This window comes from Helianthus annuus, chromosome 4 (genome assembly GCF_002127325.2).
Source record: "Helianthus annuus cultivar XRQ/B chromosome 4, HanXRQr2.0-SUNRISE, whole genome shotgun sequence".
NCBI classification, from domain to species: Eukaryota; Viridiplantae; Streptophyta; class Magnoliopsida; order Asterales; family Asteraceae; genus Helianthus; species Helianthus annuus.
The window spans coordinates 203379385-203401383 of NC_035436.2; the positions used below are offsets into that span (position 1 = coordinate 203379385).

Below are 21999 nucleotides of genomic sequence, written 5' to 3' on the forward strand. Positions count from 1 at the left end.
AGACGCGCACGTTATGTTGAACCTGTCAAACGGGAAAAAATAGACGATGTAAAAACGTTCACCCACACACGCACGTTGCGTCGTGTTAACTCGTAAAATTTAGAACGAAACATAAAAACGTTAAACCAAAGACGCACGTTCCGATGTGTTAAGTCACAAAATTTAGAACGAAGTATAAAGCAAAAAGTTTGCGGAAAACAAAAACTATAAAGGACCAAAGCTGAAAATAAAAAAATTTGTGAGGATAAATTGCAAAAGATAAAAAGTTTTGTGTTAAAAGTAAAAAAAAAAAACAAATAGTTTTGGGTTAAAAGTAATTTATAAAATACTTTTGGGTGAAAAGTAAAAAAAATAATTTTTTTTAAAAACCCCCAAAAGCCAAGGTTTTAACAACCATATGCATAACCATTTTTTGTTTAAAAAACCTCCAAAGCCAAGATTACCACACATAAGTAAAAAAAATCAAAGTGGTTAAATTGCAAAAGATGGAAATATTTGAATTAGAAGTGAAAAATCAAATTAATCAAAGTGGTTAAATCGTATAAGATAGAAACTTTTGAATTAGAAGAAAAATCAAATTAATCAAAATGGTTAAATTACCAAAGATTAAAACTTTATATTTAAATTGTCAAATATTAAAACTTTAGGGTTAAAAGAAAACAAAGATTAAACTTTAAACTTAAATTGTTAAAGATAAAAACTTTCGAGTTAAAAAGGAAAAATCTAGTTTTTTTTTTTTTTTAAAACTCCCTAAGCACATGTTACAACACATGTATGCATATTCAAGTTGCTTCTTTATATGTTAATAATTACTTTTGAACATATTTTATCTACGTTCGGATGTTAATTTTACATAAAGTTGTTTTGACATTAACCAATACCTGTAGTCATTTTTATGGTTTTCAATTCTTTCTTGATTGTTATACTACGTGTTAGCACTATAGCGAAATGAAATAATACCGACCTAACTCCTGCACGCATAGTGCGAGATATCACGCTAGTTATGACTACAAATTTTTACACAAGTTTTAGACGTTCTATCGTGTACATCATATCATTATCAGTAGTTGACTGGTCAAAGTAACAGTTACAAAATTATTTGGACATGCATAATAATAATAATATTTATTATATACCTAAGTAATACAATATACATACGCGTATACTACCGTTCTGAGGTGCACATTGTGTCTAGAATGATTTGATAAAGAAGAGAGAATAGGTAAGTGGGGTCGACACCTCACTTGTTGACTTCTCTTTTTGTTTATTTCAAAGTGAAACATAAAAAAGTCAAATAGGTTTTTGAAAACCATTTAATGTATTTCCATGGTTTTGGTTGAAGAAAGTCAAAGAACCCACACATTGGAGTAATTAACTATAACCATAAGTAGTCCTTCCATCTGCAGCGTAGTGATTGTGACATTCGGGTGAAGACTTGGCTTGGGATTCAACCTGGGTTCGAGTCTAACGGGGGGCGAGAGTTTACCTATTTCACGGGGTTCTCGCGCATCAGGGGTGTGCTACGCTTTCTAGCGATGGTCGAGTAGTCGGCCTTTGGATATAGCTCCGAAAGGATGAGTTTACACATGAAAAGCAGTTAGCCGTTAAAAAAAAAAACTATAACCATAAGTAATTATTACACTTTCTTATGGTGTTTTTATAATGTTCAAAACAAACAAAAAAAAAGACAAAGAATCTAGTTATAATAACCCCACTTAGATGGAAGAAGTCGATTTTTACCGGCACATTCATTTCTAAGAATACATATTGTGGCTCACCTAACAACTTGGATTCATCCTTTAATATTGTGACACATGACGCTGACTAGACGCCTCCTTATCATCTTGCCCACTCGCTCCTCCCCTCATTTGAGTCTGTTGTGGTTAACCTCTGCTCGCCCAAGCTACCATGCCCCCAAACACCCCCAAAACAACCGCTCACCCAAGCGACCGTGCTCACACTTCAACGCTCGTGCCCCCGCTCGCAGCACCCCGTTGTGGTGCTCATGAGCCACATAGACGACGACGTGACTCAAACTACCCTGCTCACGGTCCACAACATATCGTATAACACTCTCTCTCTCTCACATTAACATTACATCATTTTTTTCTTCTTTTGCTACACCATATATCTTTAAAGTGTCTCCAAAGTCCAACCTTGAAAATGATCATCTTTCTCATCCATTTCATTCCTAAATCTTTTTTTTTTTTGTTAAAAAATTAATAAGATAAAACTTTTAAATACAAAACAATTCCTTAATTAAAAAATTACAAGACTAACCTTATAAATGGCTTTCCCATCCATTTCATCCATATAACCATTTGTAAACAACTAAAAACCAATACATAAACATATAAATAAAACTTCTTTTATAAAGAAAATTACAAGACTAGATGAAGACACACACTAATTATATCTTAGTTTATAATGAGTTTGTAACACTCGAAATCAATCTCATATTGGGTATGGATAGAAAGGATACATAGTTAACCATGCTCTCTTGTGGTTAATTCAAGCATGTGTGACACTATGAGAAGATTAACAAATGCTACATTATTCAACTTGTCATAATAGTTATTTATCTAGTTATATAAAAATTAGTGAAAAATACAATGCAAATGCAAATTAAATATACAAATGAATGAATGAATATATACAGAGAGAGAGATAGATAAAGGAAGGTGTGGATGGTGAAAGGTTCAAAACCACTTTCAATCAAAAGTTCAAAACCAAAGGTGTACGGTAGAAGTAAACGTGTGTATCAAATAGTGACTAACAAATTGAGGGCTGACTTTTCCAAAGTCAAAGGTACGACTTGAACAGAAATGGATGGAAGTTCACAAAACTGAATTGCTTCTAGAATGTTTAAAAAAAGTCAAATGCACGTAATTAAGTTCACAAGTTTCGACGTAAAGTAGGAAACATAATAGATAAGAGTATGTGTTAGCGTAGAATCTGAATAACTGAAAGTAATCAAGAAATTGTAATCGAATAAGTTGACAAATTCAGTTATTGTTTTCATTGGTAACCAATCTCTATGGTTCAGTTATTATCATTAAATTTATATATTGTTTCATAAATATTGTATGTTATGTTAGGAAACTTTGTCGCATTTTTTTAAATGATGTATTACTCATTTCCTCAATCTCATTTAGGCTACTTGGTGTGGGGCAATGCCCTACCCATCTCAGCTGGGTGGCATCCCCACCTCCATCAAAGGAGGACGTTATCTGCTAGCCCCTTAACGGGCATGAAGGGTTTATTCAGACTAGAAGCTAAAAGAAATGTAAAGTGAGCAGCAGGTTCATCACGAGATGGAGTAGATGGATCCCCTTGAAATGCAATATCTTCGGGTGGCGTGTAGAGATAGACAAAATTCCTACCGCGTGGCTTTGAGGAGGATGAATATTCATATCGAAGACATAACTCGTCCGCTATGCAACTCTGAGGAGGAGTTGGTCGAAACGTGAGTTATTGGTGCAAGATCCCTAATATTTTCATTTCATGTATTTATACCTTAATTTCAATTATTTCTAAGCAAAAGTTTTAGCCCAAGTTTTGTTTTTACTATTAACTGAAATTAAATGAACCAAACCGAAACCGTCAATCTTATCGAATAAACCGAAGTGATTAACCGAAAACTGATTGGTTAATAAAATAGACTAACCGATAACTTTGGTTTTGGCTTCCGAATTCCGATTGAGGATAATAACTGAACCGACCGAACTATACACAACACAATGAAATGGATTACCCGAATACTTCGTTTTTTATGTACATCTATCGTAATAATGCTACAATAGATATTACATGAATAAGAAAACTACTAAAAACAAGTATCACAATGCAATGTGTCACTCCCGTTATATCGCACGGACATCCTGCTAGTATAGCATGATAAATAAACAGCAGGTAACCCTTACCCCACTTCTATAGGAACTGGATTGCTTAAAAGTTTACTAACTGTCATGGATAAAACCCCATGTCTCCACTTTTGTAGATATCCTTGAGTTAAAGAGTGCTAAAATTAAAGTTAGACTATAGGGTGGGGAAGACGGTAGTTTTAAAAGGATGTTCCTAGGATGTGGAAGATGGGCATATATATATATATATATGGAAGATGGACCTAGGATGTGGAAGATGGGCCTACATACATACATACGTATGTATGTATGTATGTATGTATGTATGTATGTATGTATGTATGTATGTATGTATGTATGTATGTATGTATGTATGTATGTATGTATGTATGTATGTATGTATGTATGTATGTATGTATGTATGTATGTATGTATGTATGTATGTATGTATGTATATGTGTGTGTATAAAGAAGAGAGAGAGAGAGAGAGAGGCATGGCGTGAACAGCGAGCAGACGACGTTGAGGACGGGGACGGCCCTAGGGGGCGTCGTGCCGGGGCGTCGCCGGCCCTAGGCCGCTCTCCACACCGAGTAGCCTTAAATTGAGTTATTTTTTGAAGTTTACACGGCTAGGATTTGATCTTGAAGACATCGGACTGTCATGATTCTATCTGCTGGTTATAAGCATCCACCTTCTATCACCATTGCCCAATATTCACTATCCCCCAATTTATTAAAATGTCACTATGCAATATGCAATAATATTAAGTAGAGTTGCATAAAAGTTTAAATCAAATAACAAAGAGCAAAATTCTTTTAACATCAAGTCAGTGGGAAAGAAAACAAAATATGTTACGATTGAGCAAGAACTAGTAGAAACAATATGCTTCGCTTCTAAATTCATTTCTTAAAGTTAGAAAGAAATGATGAAATTTCAAGTAGTATACTACACTAAGACTATTTGTAGTGATTTGGCGTCCCTCACAATATACGGTATTTAGCGCCTAAAGATTGTTGAAGTAATGAAGTATAAATGAGTGTTAACTTAATACACTCTGGCTAAGGGTTGTTTGTTTAACTTTTAATGGAGCTTTTAGTGGTTCATATTTCTTAATGGTTCAGCACTTAATGGTTCAAACTATTTGTTTCGCGAGCAGATGTATGAATGGTTAAAACATTTGCCTCTGAATGGTTAAGCATTATACTGAGTTTGATTGGTTAAGATCTCTAATCCGAATAGCCTCTGAACAGTTAAGCATTATACTAACTCTTAACGGTTCAGACATCTTACTGATTCAACACTTAATGGTTCAGATCTTTTACTGGTTCAACACTTAATTATTCAGAAGTTGTCAAACAACCCATAAATACTAAAACTTTTTAATGGTTCAGATCTTTTTTACTGGTTCAACACTTAACTATTCAAAAGTTGTCAAACAACCCATAAATAGTAGGTCTTTAATAACAAAAAGACAATTTTGAACTAACCTATATGATAATTAGTAGTAGGGATGAGTGTGGTAGTTGTACCGTACCGAACCGGTATCAGTATCGAAAATAAATACCGATACTGAAATTCGCCAAAACTGGGTAACAGTATTCAAATACTCGGTACAGTACGGTAAGGCACCGATATCGGTACGAGACCGGTATTTGAAGGTAAAATTTGATATTTTACAAGTACCGTACCGATACCGAAAGTACCGGTACCGAAAAAATTTGGTACGGAAAATTCGATACCGGGACCGATACGATACCGGTACCCAGTACCAAATGCTTCTAATATGGCTTTATAGCCTAGTGACATCTTAGGGTGGGATAAGGTTTTGGGACCAATCGGTCCTAGTTCGATTCCCACAAGGGGGGGGGGGTTTCCACATTTATTGGTTCCTCCTGAATTGGTGTATAGACATTATGCCTAGTGGAGATGAATATGATCGGGTGAGTTCGCTGGTGCCACGATAATACTCCAGTAGTCGGTCAGTGATCCAAATTTGCCGTAAAAAAATGAAAATAATTTAGGACTTAAACATTTGGCAGCTAAAAAAATTAAAAAAAACTAGGATTACGACCCGCCGCAATGCGGCGATTCTTTATTTATAACTAAGTCGATCTACGACCCACACGTTATGTTGAACCTGTCAAATGGGGCAAAAATAGACGATGTAAAAACGTTCACCCGCACCCACACGTTGCGTCGTGTTAACTCGCAAAATTTAAAACGAAACGTAAAAACGTTAAGCCAAAGACGCACGCTGTGATGTGTTAAGTCACAAAATTTAGAACCAAGCATAGAGCGCAAAATTTGCGGAAAATGAAAACTATAAAGGACCAAAGTTGAAAGTAAAAAAAGTTATGAGGATAGATTGTAAAAGATAAAAAGTTTTGGGTTAAAAGTAAAAAACAAATAGTTTTGGGTTAAAAGTAATTTATAAAATACTTTTGGGTGAAAAGTAAAAAAAAATCAATTTTTTTTTGGAAAACCACCAAAGCCAACGTTACGACAACCATATGCATAACAATTTTTTCTTTGAAAAATCCCCAAAGCACACCCCGCGTTGCGGCGGGGCGTAAAACGGTCTCAAATAGTACTAATGTCACACAACCGTCATCGACAACCAACACTGACTCGACCTATAATATGTGTATTGCGACGAACCTGTCAAACATGAAAAAATAGAGGTAAAAACGTTGAACCACACATGAACGTTGCGTCGTATTAACTCGAAAATTTTAGAACTATACGTAAAACAAAAATTTGCGAAAGATGAAAAGTATAAGTGATAAAAGTTGTGAAGTTAAATTGCAAATAATGAAAAATTTTTGGTTAAAGTTAAAAAAACAAATTATGTAGGGTTAAAATTGGAAAATGTACAAACCTTTGGGTCAAAACAAAAAAATCAAGTTTTTTTTTTTGAAAAACACACAAAGCACAACTTACAAGTCCTTATGCACAGAAAGTTTGCTATAGTTTATGTAGGTTTTAATTTTAATTAATATTGGATGAGACATGATTATTTGAACACTGAGTTTTGTGAAGCGATTTGGGGGTAAATGATAAGATCATAATAACAAACACCTGATCCTCACTCGATCATCTGAAGAAACCAAAATCAGGCGTTGAATCGGGTCATCTTCAACCCGACTAAAAGCAGCCGTTTAATTCTCTAATAATCATACATATCCCGATCGACTTCTTCATCATCAATCTATTGAAAACACCCTGCAAACTGGAAACCCTAGTTTACTTTCACAGATCATGTCTTCCGATCGACCCGCTGCTTCTCCAGAAGATAATTATTTGTAAGTATTCTCATAATGCTGACTGAATCATCCAGTTATGATTTTGTTTATTAAATTCTTCATAGGTTTTCTTTCATAAATATTTAGTGTATTAGACACCCAGATTAGGTTAAATTATCATGACAATTGTTTTGCTTTAGTGAATGCTTAGTGAATGATTAGGTTAAATGTTTATGACAATTACTCGTTTCGGTGCATACCCGAATCCGGATCGGTATATTGCATAGTTACATATGGAACTGTAGGGCTGCAAACGAACCGAACGATGTTCGTTTGTTAAGAAATATATGTGTCCGCGAACCGTTCATGAACACTTATCGAACGGGATTTTATGTTCGTGTTTGTTTGTTAAGGAATGAACCTGTTCGTGTTCGTTTGTGTTTGTTTGTTAATTTTAGGCAACGAACGTTGACGAACACAAATGAGCACAAACTAATGTTCAAGAACACAAATGGAAACAAATGAACGCAAACAATCATTTATGAACAGAATATATAATACATCGGCACTTATTAGATATTTAATTTTTCGGAATTTTAAAGTATATAAATAAATATAAAAACTAAAAACACTAATGAAGTATCGAACACAAACAAACACGTTACCGAACGTTCACGAACATAAACGAACACAACCTCTGTTCATGTTTGTTCATTTAACTAAACGAACGAAATTTCTTGTTCTTGTTCGTTCGTTTAGTAAACGAACGAACACAAACGAACTTCCCGCCGAACGGTTCATGAACTGTTCGCCGAACGTTTGGTTCGTTTGCAGCCCTATATGGAAGTCTTGTTGTTTCTATGTAGAAGACAGTTGATGCATCTTAGTATATAACTATAACTAATATAAAGCTAATGGTTTATGTTAACTTTTTTTTTTTATTATAGATTTCTTGATATATCAAATGAAGCGCCTTTAAGTGGGCACCGGAAACGTACAAGCATCGTTGGTAGCATTTTGTATTGTTTACTTTTGGCAAGTCTCTTTTCTTGTGTTTGTTTCTTCGCTACGATATTAAAGATTTTCGAACGCTTGTTTAGCTATGATTATGTATGATTTTAGTCAGGTTATGCTGCATTGGCGATTGGAGCTCCGTGGATATTCGAGTCTGAGAAATACTTGACGTTACAGATACTCTGCACCTGTGACATCATTTTGTTGATCATCACTGGTATTTTATTGTTTTTTTATGTTCTGTTTGATCCGGTAATGATACGCATTTCCGCTTTATTTAGTGTTCTGGTATCCTTTGTCAAGCCAAAATTACTTTTCGTGCAGGTATCTTCCAGCAATATATGGTTTACCAAGTCCAGAAAATTAGATTACAGGTAATGTTTTACGTTCTTTAGCTTTCATTGATCATCAGCAATTCATCATTATACTCAGTAAATCCCACTAATAGCAAAGCTAAGGTAGGGTCTTGGGAGGGTAAGATGTAGACAGCCTTACCCCTATCCCGTAGGAACAGAGAGGTTGCTTCCAGTGAGACCGTTGGCTCGATAGTAGTTTTGCATCAAGCCTTGGACATAAGGCACATAACACTCAGCAACAATCAGGACAAAGGCCGATTAGTGCATGTACCCCTTGTCTTTCGGCTGTCAACGCCACCACATGATGCATGATTAACCGTTTGCCGCTTTTAACGTTATTTTCACGAAATTAGTAAATTAACGTTAAAATTAGTGCAATTTCACTCAAGGTTTAAAAGAACGGAAACGAGTTTCGAGGCGTTTTCCCTTCGCCTCACGAGGCGTAAGCCTCGAGGCGAAACGAGGCGTAAGGCCGAGGCGGTATTAATAAATAAATATAAAATTATATATATTATAAAAATAATAATACTAAATAATTTCATCATCAGATTCATCAAAATCATCAAAAACACACTTAAAAAAGACATGAAATGCTTGAAATTAACACAAAAAGTCAAAAACATCAAAAACAACTATCAAAATCCCCTGAGGCGCAGCTTTCTTAGCGCCTCAGCCCCTCTGAGGCGTATATACATTAAAAACACCATGAGGCGCGCCTCAGACTCGTTTTTTGGCCGTTTCGCCTCGAGGCACGCCTCAAACATTTTTTAAAACCATGATTTCACTTTTGCCCCCCGAGGGCCCACACATATGCTATGCAGTTAATGCGGTAAAATATCGGATATCGGTCAAGGACCGATATTTGAGATATAGGTTATCTCGGTGAGATATCGGTGGGATATCGGTAATTTTAATATAATGCAAAATTTACATATATAGCAATTTAACAATAATAATTCAGTGATATATCGGTGATATATCGGTTATATCGGTCAAATATCGGTGAGATATCGGTCAAATATCGGTCAATATCGCCGATAATATCGGTACCGATATACTCACCGATATTTGACACCGATATTTTACTAGGGGACCGATATGACCGATATAACCGATATCTCACCGATATTAACTGCATAGCACATATGTACATTATATGCGCACACCGCAAGCGGGGCGTATTGCATGCATTTCTGTTTCCCTTTAGGTTTAATCATTTATGGACTTTATGTAATCCTGATATAAACAAGTGAATGATTCTACATTTCACACTTTGAAAACATATAACTGGAAAAGTTCTGAAAACATATAGATGTATTTTTCAAGATTTCAAACTACGTTGGGTATAAGTACAAAAAAATCCCTTTGAGAGCTGGAATCTATGTTTATCACTGGTGTGACTCGTAGAAGACGTGCTTATAGGATGGGATCATAACATTGATTTATATTATGTAGGGTTACTATATTTTCAGTCAAAAGTTAAAGCATATTGTTCGCTTGCCCTTTGCCAGTACATCATATGGTATGTGTATTTTCATTACAGTTTTCTGTTTCTTAGACAGGGAATGAATATTTCTGTTTTCAAAATAACTATTCAGTCGCAATCGTGTATTTAAAACTAGAGTTAACTTCCATTTTGCTCCTTGTGATTTGGTCATTTTAACGGTTTTGCCCCAATAGTTTAAAAATAGCCATTTTCCTCCCTGATTTTTCTAACTTATCGTCATATTGCTCCCCGCCTCTAACTCCATCCAAAAAATCCGTTAACTAGAAGGGTATTTTGGTAAATTTTATAGATAAAAGCAAGGGCATGTAAGTCTTTTCACCTAAATAAACCTATAACTTGTTTATTTACATGTATATAAGTAATTCTTTTCTGATCTCACATCTTTCCAACCACTCTTTCTACCGGCCACACCATCCACAACCATCCACCACCACCTGCAACTAGCACCTGCCGACCACGACTACCGCGACTTTTAACTAAACGTTTTAATTGAGTTAGAGCCAGGGAGTAAACTACCGAAATACCCCTACTTAGTCGAACGTTTTAACTGAGTTAGAGCTAGGGAGCAAACTGGCGACAAACTCGAAAGATCAGGGAGGAAAATGACTATTTTTAAACTATTGGAGCAAAACCGTTAAAATGACCAAACCACAGGGAGCAAAACGAAAGTTAACTCTTAAAACTATAAAAGGGTATTTAGTAAGCCTTTTATGAATTTGAATTTGCTACTTCAAAAGGCTAGGGAAACTGCATTTGTATTTGTTTATTGGCATCCAACAAAAAGTTAAATTCGTATCGTATTCAAGGTACCGGGGTGATGCTGCTAATTATGGTCTGGGAGCCAAATATTAGAATTCTTCCGATTCCTATGATACTCAGGTAACTTCTTTTCCGGTGTACGATATTGAAACTTCAATATTAATATTAGTCTAATTTGCGTCATTCTTAATCATTGTATATTAGCCTATGAATCCTACGGTTGAATTGATTGATACTCTTTGCTGACATTTCCTTAGCTCTTAATTTTCAGGATTATCATGGTGGTTGAAGCTATCCTTGCTGGTTCTTTCATGAGTGTATATATTGGTAAGTTATAATATCGCCTGCCTGCCCATGGCTTTATAGCCTAGTGGCATCTTAGGGGTGAGATAAGGCTTTGGGACCAATAGGTCCTGGGTTCGATTCCCACAAGGGGGGTTTTCCAATATTTATCGGGTTTCCTCCTGAATTGGTGTATGGGCATTATGCCTAGTGGAGATGGATATGATCGGGTGGTTCCGCTGGTGACACGATGATACTCCAGTGGTCCGTCAGTGATCCAAATTTGCCTTTCAAAAAAAACAATATCGCCTGCCTAAGAATGAAGTTGATTGTGGTGGAGGTGTATCCTACTTTTGGTTCTCATAGTTTTATTACCATGATACCATCTTCTTAGTTCTGTATGCATATATGAGATTTCAAGTTTATTTGCCAGTGAAATCCACTTGAAACATCTTTCATGTTTGGACACAAATTAATTACAGTTCAGTGTTGTATGGTGTGCAAAAAACCGAATTAATCGACCCATAACCGAATTAACCGATAAAACCGAACCATATAAAAAACCAGTGGGTTGGTAATTGGTTAATTGTTTTTGTGAAAACCGAAAGTAGCGGGTTAGTTATGGTTATCAATGTTTCTATAACCGCCATAACCGAACCGACATGTAGTATAATCTTTGTCGGATATGGACTTTTCACCATTTTTACACCATTTGATGTTTTTGATTGAACGTTTGTTAAAATTTATGGGTTATATCATGTCATTTTGGTTTAATGTTTGTTTGAATTTATGGATTATATCATATCGTTTTGTTTAAATATTCGGTAATAATGGATATTAATAGTATAGATTATATGTACTCTTTAATACTATGTAAAATACTAATATATAAAAATGTGTAATAACAATTTATTGCACGCTCAAAAAAACTTTTTGAGCTATTTTTAGCTAAGCCTAAATTCATGGTTAATCGACCCATAACCGACCCGCTATAACCTTCAAAACCGATTAACTGAGACCGCCATAACCGATCGGTTATGGTTATGGTTATCCATTAACCGACATCGCAGTTATGGTTATGATGATTATAAGTTTATGGCAGTCTAAGTAGCACTGGAACGGGTACGGGATCGGGGTACGGGGACCATACGGGAACGAGGAACGGTAAAACTCAAAATTCCAAGATACGGGTACGGCAATAAAAAATATAAAAAAATAAAAATACATTAAACAAATTCCAAAAATACTACATCTTCCAATGGTAATTAATTATCAATAATCAAATCATTTTCAAATTCCGGTTCATCTAGTGAGAGATCGGCAATCGATAGAGAATTAGAGATGATGAGACTTGAGAGTTTAGAGATTAGAGAAGCCGAATATGATAGGTCTATTTATTTAATGACCGGTTGTGGAATTTGAAAGGGTAAAAACCCTAAAAACAAATGGAAACGGGCTGGATACTTCTACCAGATACGTCCCCGACATGGAAACATTTAGGAAACGTCCCCGACGAATACCCATGGAGTTTCCGTCCCCGACAAGTACCCGAGACGGGTACGGCCACATAAATGGAGTCCCCGTGCTACATAGATGGCAGTTCATTATATGAATTAATCAAGTATTCGACGCTTGGTAACGCTTGCAGGTAATGTACACCAATACAACACGTTGGAATCCCAGCCCGATGTTTTGAAGTCTTTGTACTCTCCCCTTCAACCGTCAAGCTCTCTAGAAGGGTTAAGGTATCACACTACCTCATTAATCCTCAATTAACTTGCTTGATTAGTTAGCGTAAGAAACTACTGATTACTGAGAGATGTTGCGTATCACAGGTATAATAATGATGGTGGACGGTTATCTGATCAGCAGATGGCTTTGCTACAGTATCAGAGAGAGAATCTTAATTTTCTGAGTGAGGAGGTAATAATAATTATTGATGAAAAAAATAATCACCAATTGTAATATTCAGAGAATTGGGTTAGATTGGTGATTTTGTGTAGGCCTGTAAATGAACCGAACGAACATGAACATAGGCATGTTCGTGTTCGTTCATTTAACTTTAACCGAACACGAACACGAACATATAATCGAACACATTTTTTTTGTTCGTGTTCGTTCATTAAGAAATGGGGCATGTTCGTGTTCGTTTATGTTCGTTCGTTTAAAGCCTAAACGAACAGTTCACGAACATAAACGAACATAAAAAAATTACTAAACATATTTGAATAAACATAAATTAACATGATTGAAGAAACAAGTCTAATATATTACATTTCATCCGAAAACACATCTAAATAAGGGTTCCTAGATATACTAATTAGTTATATTTATATAACTAGTTAGAAAACCTAATATTTATATAAATAGAACTATTTATGTATTTAATAAAATTTAAACGAACATAAACGAACGTTCACGAACATAAAAGAATGTTAACGAACATAAATGAACGAACACAAGGTGTGTTCATGTTCGTTCATTTAATTAAACGAACAATTTTTTGTTCTTGTTCGTTCGTTTATTAAATAAACGAACATAAACGAACTTCCCGCCAAACAAGTTCATGAACGTTCGGTTCGTTTACAGGCCTAATTTTATGTGCTTTTCTTGATTAAAAATATTCATAAGACCATTTATATCGCTGTAGATTCTTCGACTGCAAGAATGTTTAAGCAAATATGAGAAAGCTGGTGATGGGATGGCACCTCAGGTAGAATACGATTTTATAACATTTTTAGTTTTATGGCATTTCTAATTCGTTGTTTTCTGTAGGTTGATCTTGCTCATCTGTTAGCAGCTCGTGATCAAGAGCTACGAACACTTTCAGCTGAGGTAATAGTGTAATGATCGTATCAGCTGGTTTTGTTGTTTACTATATGATAGGCAGTTACGCACCCTTTAAATTATATTTTGGAATATAAGTTTGTATAAAAATTGCATAAATAGTTTAATTTGTATCTGCAGATGAATCAACTACAATCTGAATTACGTCTCGCTCGATCCCTGGTTGCTGAGAAAGAGACTGAAATCCAGGGTGTTCGTAACACGAACAATCAGGTATTTCTGATACCGTCAAATGTCAACTAAAGATTGTTACGTATAATTGACCCGGTATAATAATTAGATAAACATACATAGGGGCTGTTTGTTTACCTCTTAATGAGGCTCTTAATGGTTCAGACCTCTCTTACTGGTTCAGCACTTAATGGTTCAGACTGTTTGTTTCACGAGCAGATGTCTGAATGGTTCAGACATTTGCCTCTAAATGGTTAAGATTTATACAGAGTCTGAATGGTTAAGACCTCTAATCTGAATTGGTCAGACATTTGCCTCTGAACGGTTAAGCATTATACTGGCTCTTAATGGTTCACCTCTTACTGGTTCAGCACTTAATGGTTCAGACCTCTTACTTACTGGTTCAGCACTTAACCATTCAGATGTTGCCAAACAGCCCCATAGTTATCTATACTTATGTTCTAAAGCTTTCTGTTGGTAATGAAACATAGTATATGGAGGAAAACGAAAGGCTGCGAGCCATACTAGGAGAATGGAGTACCAGAGCCGCAAAGGTATTTTTTCTGCAACACATTTTAATATTTATTGATAAATACGCTTGTGAAACATTTCTTTTGTAGCTTGAACGAGCACTTGAGGCTGAGCGGATGTCAAAACTCGAATTGCACAAGAAGATTTCAACATCAAGAACCCAACAAAGCTGAAAAAAATAGCAAAATCTGTGGAATATTTTGAACATTTGCTCTTGATACAGATACAAACACGAAACAGTTTTTGGTTCATTTTACAGTAGGTTGTTTCGTTTAAAAACATGCAACTGAAAACATAGTTATAGAAAGCTTGAGTATAACTGTGTAGATAAAAGAGGAGATAGCCGCCGTAACACACTCGTCTAACCTGAAACAGTACGAAACTCAAAAGATACAGATCGAGAAATGTGTTTCGAGATTATAGATAGGCTAAAACCATTCTGGAAATCCATAAGCTTGTATAAGTGACAATAGGACAGGTATGGATGAGTTTTAAAAGTTTTCACAGGTTCTGAGCGGGTATGGTTTACGTGACACCCATCCGATTACTTGAAACCGTTTATCCACATTAAAACCGAATATATTAGTATATTATATAATTTTAATAAAAAATAAACAAACGATATGTTAAAGTTGTTAAAAGGTTGAAGTTCTTCTTCTTGTTATTGTTGTTGTCATCGTCGTTGTTATGGTTACGACATAGTTGTTAAAATGTAGTCGATTATCTTTATATATAATAAAGCAACAAAGGTTGGGACACTTGTCCCCTTCACATTCATTTGAGACACATGTCAACCACTCCTTTTATTTGCTACCGTGTTCATCATCTAGACTATCCACGCCTCCTTATTCCCCTGAACCGGGTTTTTTTTTGTGTTCCATCTTCCTAACCCTAATAATTGCCCCAAAATTTCAGTCGTTTCTCTATCTTGCCTTTCTTCTTTGTTCTCAATCGATTGTAAGATGTTTCTCCTACATCAAAGATCTACTTTTTTCCTCATCTTCATCGCAATCTAATAGCTATCTGGAGGTTCGATTTCTGTTGATTGACATCGATTTATTTGGGGTAAAATCATTGCAAGCTTGTGTTTCACAAAAAAGATATATTCTCTAGGGTTTTCACACAATCCAAAAGGACCCGCTGTCGCATACCACCTCTTTGATCCTGTTCTTCATGTAAGATTTCTTTCATCTCAGATCTATTAATCTCATTACAAAGGATGATAATTTTGGTGTTGTTGAAGAACTTAATTGATCGATTATGATGAATTTCATATGATTTGCTTTATCGAGGATGAATTTTGTGATGTTTTTGAACTTAATCGCATCAGATTTGGTGAATTTTATATGATTTGTGCTAGCTTTGATGAGTTTTGTGATGTTTATGAACTTCATCGCCTCAGATTTGTGCGTTTTTTAGTTTTATTTATGTATGACGTGGTATTCTTCACATCTAATTGTTGTGTTGTTAGTTTGTATAATTAGAAACTGTGGTTACACCTACTGATGATAATACATATTTAGCCAAAACTCTTTCAGGTGAACTTGGATGCGTTTACAATGTTTCATTTGAGTCAGATTGCAGGTTTTTTTCTCAGCCAAAACTCTTTTTTTACATGATAACTTGGGTTGGACATATTTAATGATATACTATGTAATTATTTCCTATATTTGAGTGCAGAATTATCGTTGAACTTGCAATTTCGTGTGAGAAACCGGGCTCACGAGTGTTTGAAAGATTCATAGTGGGCTATCATCCACGGTCATGGGAAATTGTAAGATAATATATAATATATTATACTCCCTTTCTGCACCATTAGTTGGAAGTCACATTAAAAAAATATTATTTAAACTTAATCGCATCAGATTTGGTGAATTTTATATGATTTGCGCTAGCAATTTTATGACATTTTTATAGTTGTGGGTCTGATATTATTGTACCTTTCGTTCTTATGGTAGTTATGGATTAATGTTTCAGGTTTTGATTAATTATGCAAGGTCGTCTAAAGAGGCATAAGAAGTTTGTAAAGAGGTGAATTTAAGAAGTACAAAAGCGGTTAACCGAATATCTTTTTGGTATTTAAAATTAACAGATACATAAGTTGTAACGGGTTATACATGTATGATTTTTGTGACTATAGATTCATTATAACCCATGCTGATTGATTACTATTACTTTTTCCGTCTAGGTGAACTTGGATGCGTTTGCAATGTTTCATTTGAGTCAGATTGCAGGTGTTTTCTTAGCTCAAACTCTTTTTTTTTCTACATGATAACTTGAGCTAGACATATTAATGATATAGTATGTAATTATTTCCTATAGTTGAGTGCAGAATTATCATGGAACTTGCAATTCCGTGAGAGAAACCGGGCTCACGAGTGTGTGAAAGATTCACAGTGGGCTATCATCCACGGTCATGAGAAATTGTAAGTTAATATATAATATATAATACTCCCTTTCTGCACCATTAGTTGTAAGTCACATTAGCAAAATAGTATTTATCATTAATCCACTACTAATGACTCATAGGTATACAACGTTATGACTCAATGCGGTTACGAAAAAGCTTACAAGGACTACAGGTCTTGCCCCCTGTCTAAGTCAAATATATGGATGAACATTTGCTATAATCCATATTTCATAAATATTATTATTACTTTCCATGTTTTTTTTCTAGAAAATTGTTACCTTTTTTTATTGCAGCTTTGACACGGACCAGAGTCGTGTATCTCTTTGTATATGACTGCAGTTGCTTCTCTTTCTCATTTACTTCAAAAACCAACTGTTACGGTATGTTCGTGTACATAAACTAATTTTGTTTAAATTGATTAGCTTCAATTTCACGATAGTTTTCTTTTTTGTATTTTTACTAGGTTTCTCCCAAGACCGGGTTGGAGGTTACTTTGTCTAACTCCGCTGCAACAGGGAGTCCACTGACAACTTTGTCTCCACCGTTGTTGAATATCGATCACAAATGTACAAAATCTTCTATTGCTATATTTTAGAGGTTAAAACGGGTTATTACGGGTCGAGGCGTGGGTCGAGGCGTGTTTCCCAGACACTTCTCTTAAAGTATAATCATTTATAAACAAACTGTGTGTAAAATAATAATGTAATATAGGAGCCCTTGTGCATTAAAAGCTCACTTTTGGCGAATCTTGATCCATATGACCAATTTGATCCATTTTAGCTGTATTTTTATTTGACCCTTTTGACCCGTTCAAGATAACGCACAACCCGAGTTTGGTGAATTTTATATGATTTGCGCCAGCAATTTTATGACGTTTTTATGGTTGTGGGTCTGATATTATTGTACCTTTCGTTCTTATGGCAGTTATGGCTTAATGTTTCAAGACGTGATGGCCTCAAAGTTGTTATTCTGAATAGTGATGGTAATCTTTCAAATATAACATCAAATGTTGTATACAAAGAAGTTTTTAGAAATTTGTAATGTAATTTTATAATTTTTTTTTACACTTTCATTTCAAATTACTTAGTTTGTTATTTATTTACTTATTTTTGTTATTTTATTTTAGATTAGCATTAATTTATGTTATTTCATAGCTCATACTCTAAATACACATTTCATAGGAACATTTTAAAAGATGGAGACGTCGACTTATATTCCTGAACAATTTACTAAACTAAAACTTGTGTTCATAAAATAGAAAATGGAAAATGGAACTGACAAGTGTCAAAACATTATTATTTTAAATTACTTGGTTTCATATTATTTTGATTTTTTTTTTAAATTCATACATCATATTTATTAATATGTTTTAAATTTAACCTTTTTAAACCCGTGTGTCACACGGGATATAAGCTAGTTTACTATATATTCGGTTTTGAGGTGAGTTTAAGATAGGTTTTTTTTTTTTTTAAATTTCACAAGTACAGGGCCAAAAATGTAATTTCTTTTTAAACCTAAATCCATCACCCTCTGCTTTCTCTGTCTACAACCTTCAAAACAAACCATCAACTACCACTCACACCGTTACTCACCTCCACCGTGTAATGCTCATAAATAGATATAAAACTAAGATGTATCAACCAGTACCCATCACTATATGCCCTTCAACGAAACCTTTTATGTATCGACCTGTGTGTAATGAAATAAATTAAACTGAACATATTAGCTGAACTCATACTACAGTTGGGTAGATCATAAACAAAAAACAAAAAAAAAAGCTAAATGGGTTTAAACTGCCATCGCACTGCAGCTAAATGAAGTGGTTACCGGTTTCAGCCTTTCACGTTTTTGGGATACACGCATACCTCAAACAGAAAAAAACAAGGAAATTCAAAGTAACTAACAGAAACCATGAATCAAATGAAAATTCCAATAATACTAAGACTACCTAGGACACGATTATATTCGGTTTCATAAATTTGTAAAATTAGCATATGATGATATTTTGTTTACAAAATATAATGGAGAGGGATAAGAGGAAACAGAGGAAGTAGACATGAAACTAAGAACACTTGGAAGGTGATGTTCACATGTTTCTTATCAATAAGCAAAAAGGATAAATATGTTAAAAATAGGCATATGACTATAATACTCCAGAGCATATAAGTATAATTCATCAAAACGGAAGTTAAAGATACCGTAATAGGCCTATATTATATAATTCTACAATTTGTTTTACATGTAAATCTTTACTTTTATAAAGTTAAAGATTAAAAAGAAATTACATTTCAGGCCCTGTACTTGTGAAATTTCAAAAAAGAAAAAAAAAAAACTCATCAAATGGTTGTTTCTAACCCAGTTAGGCATTTGAATGAAAATGGCAAAAAGTTACAAACGTGGGGGGCTATTTGGTACAAAAAAAATCAGTTTGGACGAAAATGACAGACATGCCCAAACCTCATGGACGATTTTGGCAATTAACTCTAATTATTATTTAGTTTAATCTCCTTCTCATTTATAATATTATTTATTTGAATTAATTATATTTGAACGTTTTGTGTAGTTTGGTATCAAATAGATTTTACGAAACTTTTTATGATTTAGTACAGATATAAAATTAGATTTATTATAGATATAACTTTTATTATTAGATATATAAAATTAGATTTATTCAATTCGTACAATACACGGGGTTTTTTAAGGATATATATTTTTTATAATTTAGTACAGAAAATTACATTTATTCAAACCGTGTAATGCGCATATTTTTAAAGATGTAATTTTTTTATTATTTGGTATATAAAATTACATTTATTCAACCCGTGTTATAAATGAGGTTTTTTAAAGATGTATTATTTTATTATTTGGTAAACAATTGTACATTTATTCAACCCATGTAATACACGTGGTTTTAAAGATATAACTTTTTTATTTGGTATACACAATTACATTTATTCAACCCGTACAATATGGTTCTTATAGATATAACTTTTTATTATATAATATATAAAATTATATTTATTCAACCCGTATAATAAATGAGGTTTTTGAAGATATATTATTTTATTATTTAGTATATAAAATTTATTTATTTAACCCCGTGTAATACACGGGGTTATAATCTAGTTTACTATATATTCGGTTTTGAGGTGAGTTTAAGATATGGTTTTGATTAATAACTATTCCAATGGGTAATTTTTATTCGCCTAAAAGGGTAAATGGGTATACCCGCAAACTTCATTTAAGTAACTCAATTTTACGTAATTCAAAAGAATTTTAGAACAATCTATATCTATCTATACTATATAATAAAAGAAACCTGTTTTGGGACATTTGTCACTTTCTGGTGTTTTCTCACCTTATTTTCCTATTTATCTCTTATATTAAATAATAATAATTTTAAACAAAATATTAGATAAGTATAAATATTTAGATAAGAATAAACACTAATATAGTAATATTATAATTTATACTTAAAAGACTTAAAAGGCTCTAACTACTTGTATACATCAACAAATATCTTTTTGATTTACGTAGCTTATTATTTGATATGGTACAATCATAATTAAAACACTGTCAAATTCAAACACCCGTCTAAGTCTTTGTTATGGTTTTTTATCATTGTAATATGTGGGTTCATATTCTTTTATGCATTTATAAATGAACTGAACTAATACTAATAGAATTCCCGCTCCATATTAATCATTTTATACAAAGCAGTAATACAAAATACACAGTTAGCCATACAAAACAATAATACGAAATGGATGCTATACAAAAGAAAATAGGAAAATATTATAATATACATAAAAGACTTAAAGGGTTGCAACTACTTAGGCTATAGGGTGTGGTCATGACCCTCATGATCACCATGATCTTCCACGTCAGCGCCATGTCACCCACCTCTAATCCACCATTCAAAACCACTACCTTAAGGGTATGGTTACGACCCAAACCACTATCTCCTTATTTATTTTAATTTATTTTTGTCTAAAGAAAAAGAAAATGAAATCTTGGAAAATTGAAAAAAGGACCATGATTGTCATGGTTTAGTCCATGCAAACTATGGTGGATCAGACAAGTGGGTGGTGCAACCTTTCATTCATGTTTCTATGTGGCAAATCATGACTCAACCATAATCCACACACACTTCAGCCTTATATACATAAACAAATGCCTTTTTGAGTTAAGTAGCATATTATTTGATATGGCACAATCATAATTAAAACAATGCCAAATTCAAACAATCGACTAAGTCTTTGTTATGGTTTTTATCGTTATAATATATGTGTTCATATTCTTTTATGCATTCGGTTTTTCTTTTACGATTGTTATAGTTATAGCGAGTGACGGTATCATAACGAACCGAACTAATACTAATAGAACTCCCGTTGCCTATTAATTAAATTATTCGAAGCAATCATACAAAATACACAGTTAGTCATACAAAACAATAATACGAAATAGAAGCTATACAAAAGCAAATACGAATGAAAATCGTTTTCGAACACGTGTCACTTCGTTGTGCTTTCTCACCTTATTTTCCTATTTATCTCTCATATTAAATAATAATAATTTTATACAAAATACTAAATATGAATAAATATTTAGATAAGGCTAAACGGTTGTTTTTATTATAATAATATTAAACAATAATAATAATAATAATTTTAAATAAAAAATTAGATAAGAATATAAATAATAGAAAATAATAATAATAGAAAATAATAATAATAATTTTAAACAAAAAACTATATATAAAAACGTGGGGATCGATCTCCACCTTTTTGTATCATAAACTCTCTTGAATACAAGTTTAAGACGAGTGTCTCATGAATGAAATAAACAAATAAGCATGAAGGTGTATAAAACTAACTAAAATAATTGTATCTCATAATTTGGATGTATCATAAAAACGGGATTCAACCCCATGCAATACATGCGTTTTTAACCTAATAATAAATAAAAAACAAAGTAAAATGTTATAATAAGTAAATAGTACATCAAAGTTTATTT

The 21999-nt window shown here is 33.7% G+C and overlaps 1 protein-coding gene and 1 long non-coding RNA gene across 2 annotated transcripts; both read left to right on the forward strand.

The window, feature by feature from the left end:
• The first annotated feature begins 6864 nt into the window (after positions 1-6864).
• LOC110938054 (protein FIP1) lies at positions 6865-15003 on the forward strand. Its single transcript, XM_022180524.2, has 14 exons — positions 6865-7166; positions 8054-8141; positions 8229-8337; positions 8445-8494; positions 9932-9998; positions 10790-10862; positions 11014-11069; positions 12673-12769; positions 12860-12947; positions 13675-13737; positions 13800-13859; positions 13992-14084; positions 14534-14596; positions 14663-15003. The coding sequence occupies exons 1-14, from the start codon at positions 7123-7125 to the stop codon at positions 14744-14746; spliced, it is 1035 nt and encodes a 344-aa protein (XP_022036216.1). The 5' UTR covers positions 6865-7122; the 3' UTR covers positions 14747-15003.
• A 1756-nt stretch (positions 15004-16759) lies between these two features.
• Positions 16760-17365, forward strand: LOC110935311. Its single transcript, XR_002589037.2, has 4 exons — positions 16760-16807; positions 16896-16999; positions 17103-17155; positions 17277-17365. It is a non-coding gene; the product is annotated as an uncharacterized LOC110935311 (long non-coding RNA).
• The last annotated feature ends 4634 nt before the right edge of the window (positions 17366-21999 follow it).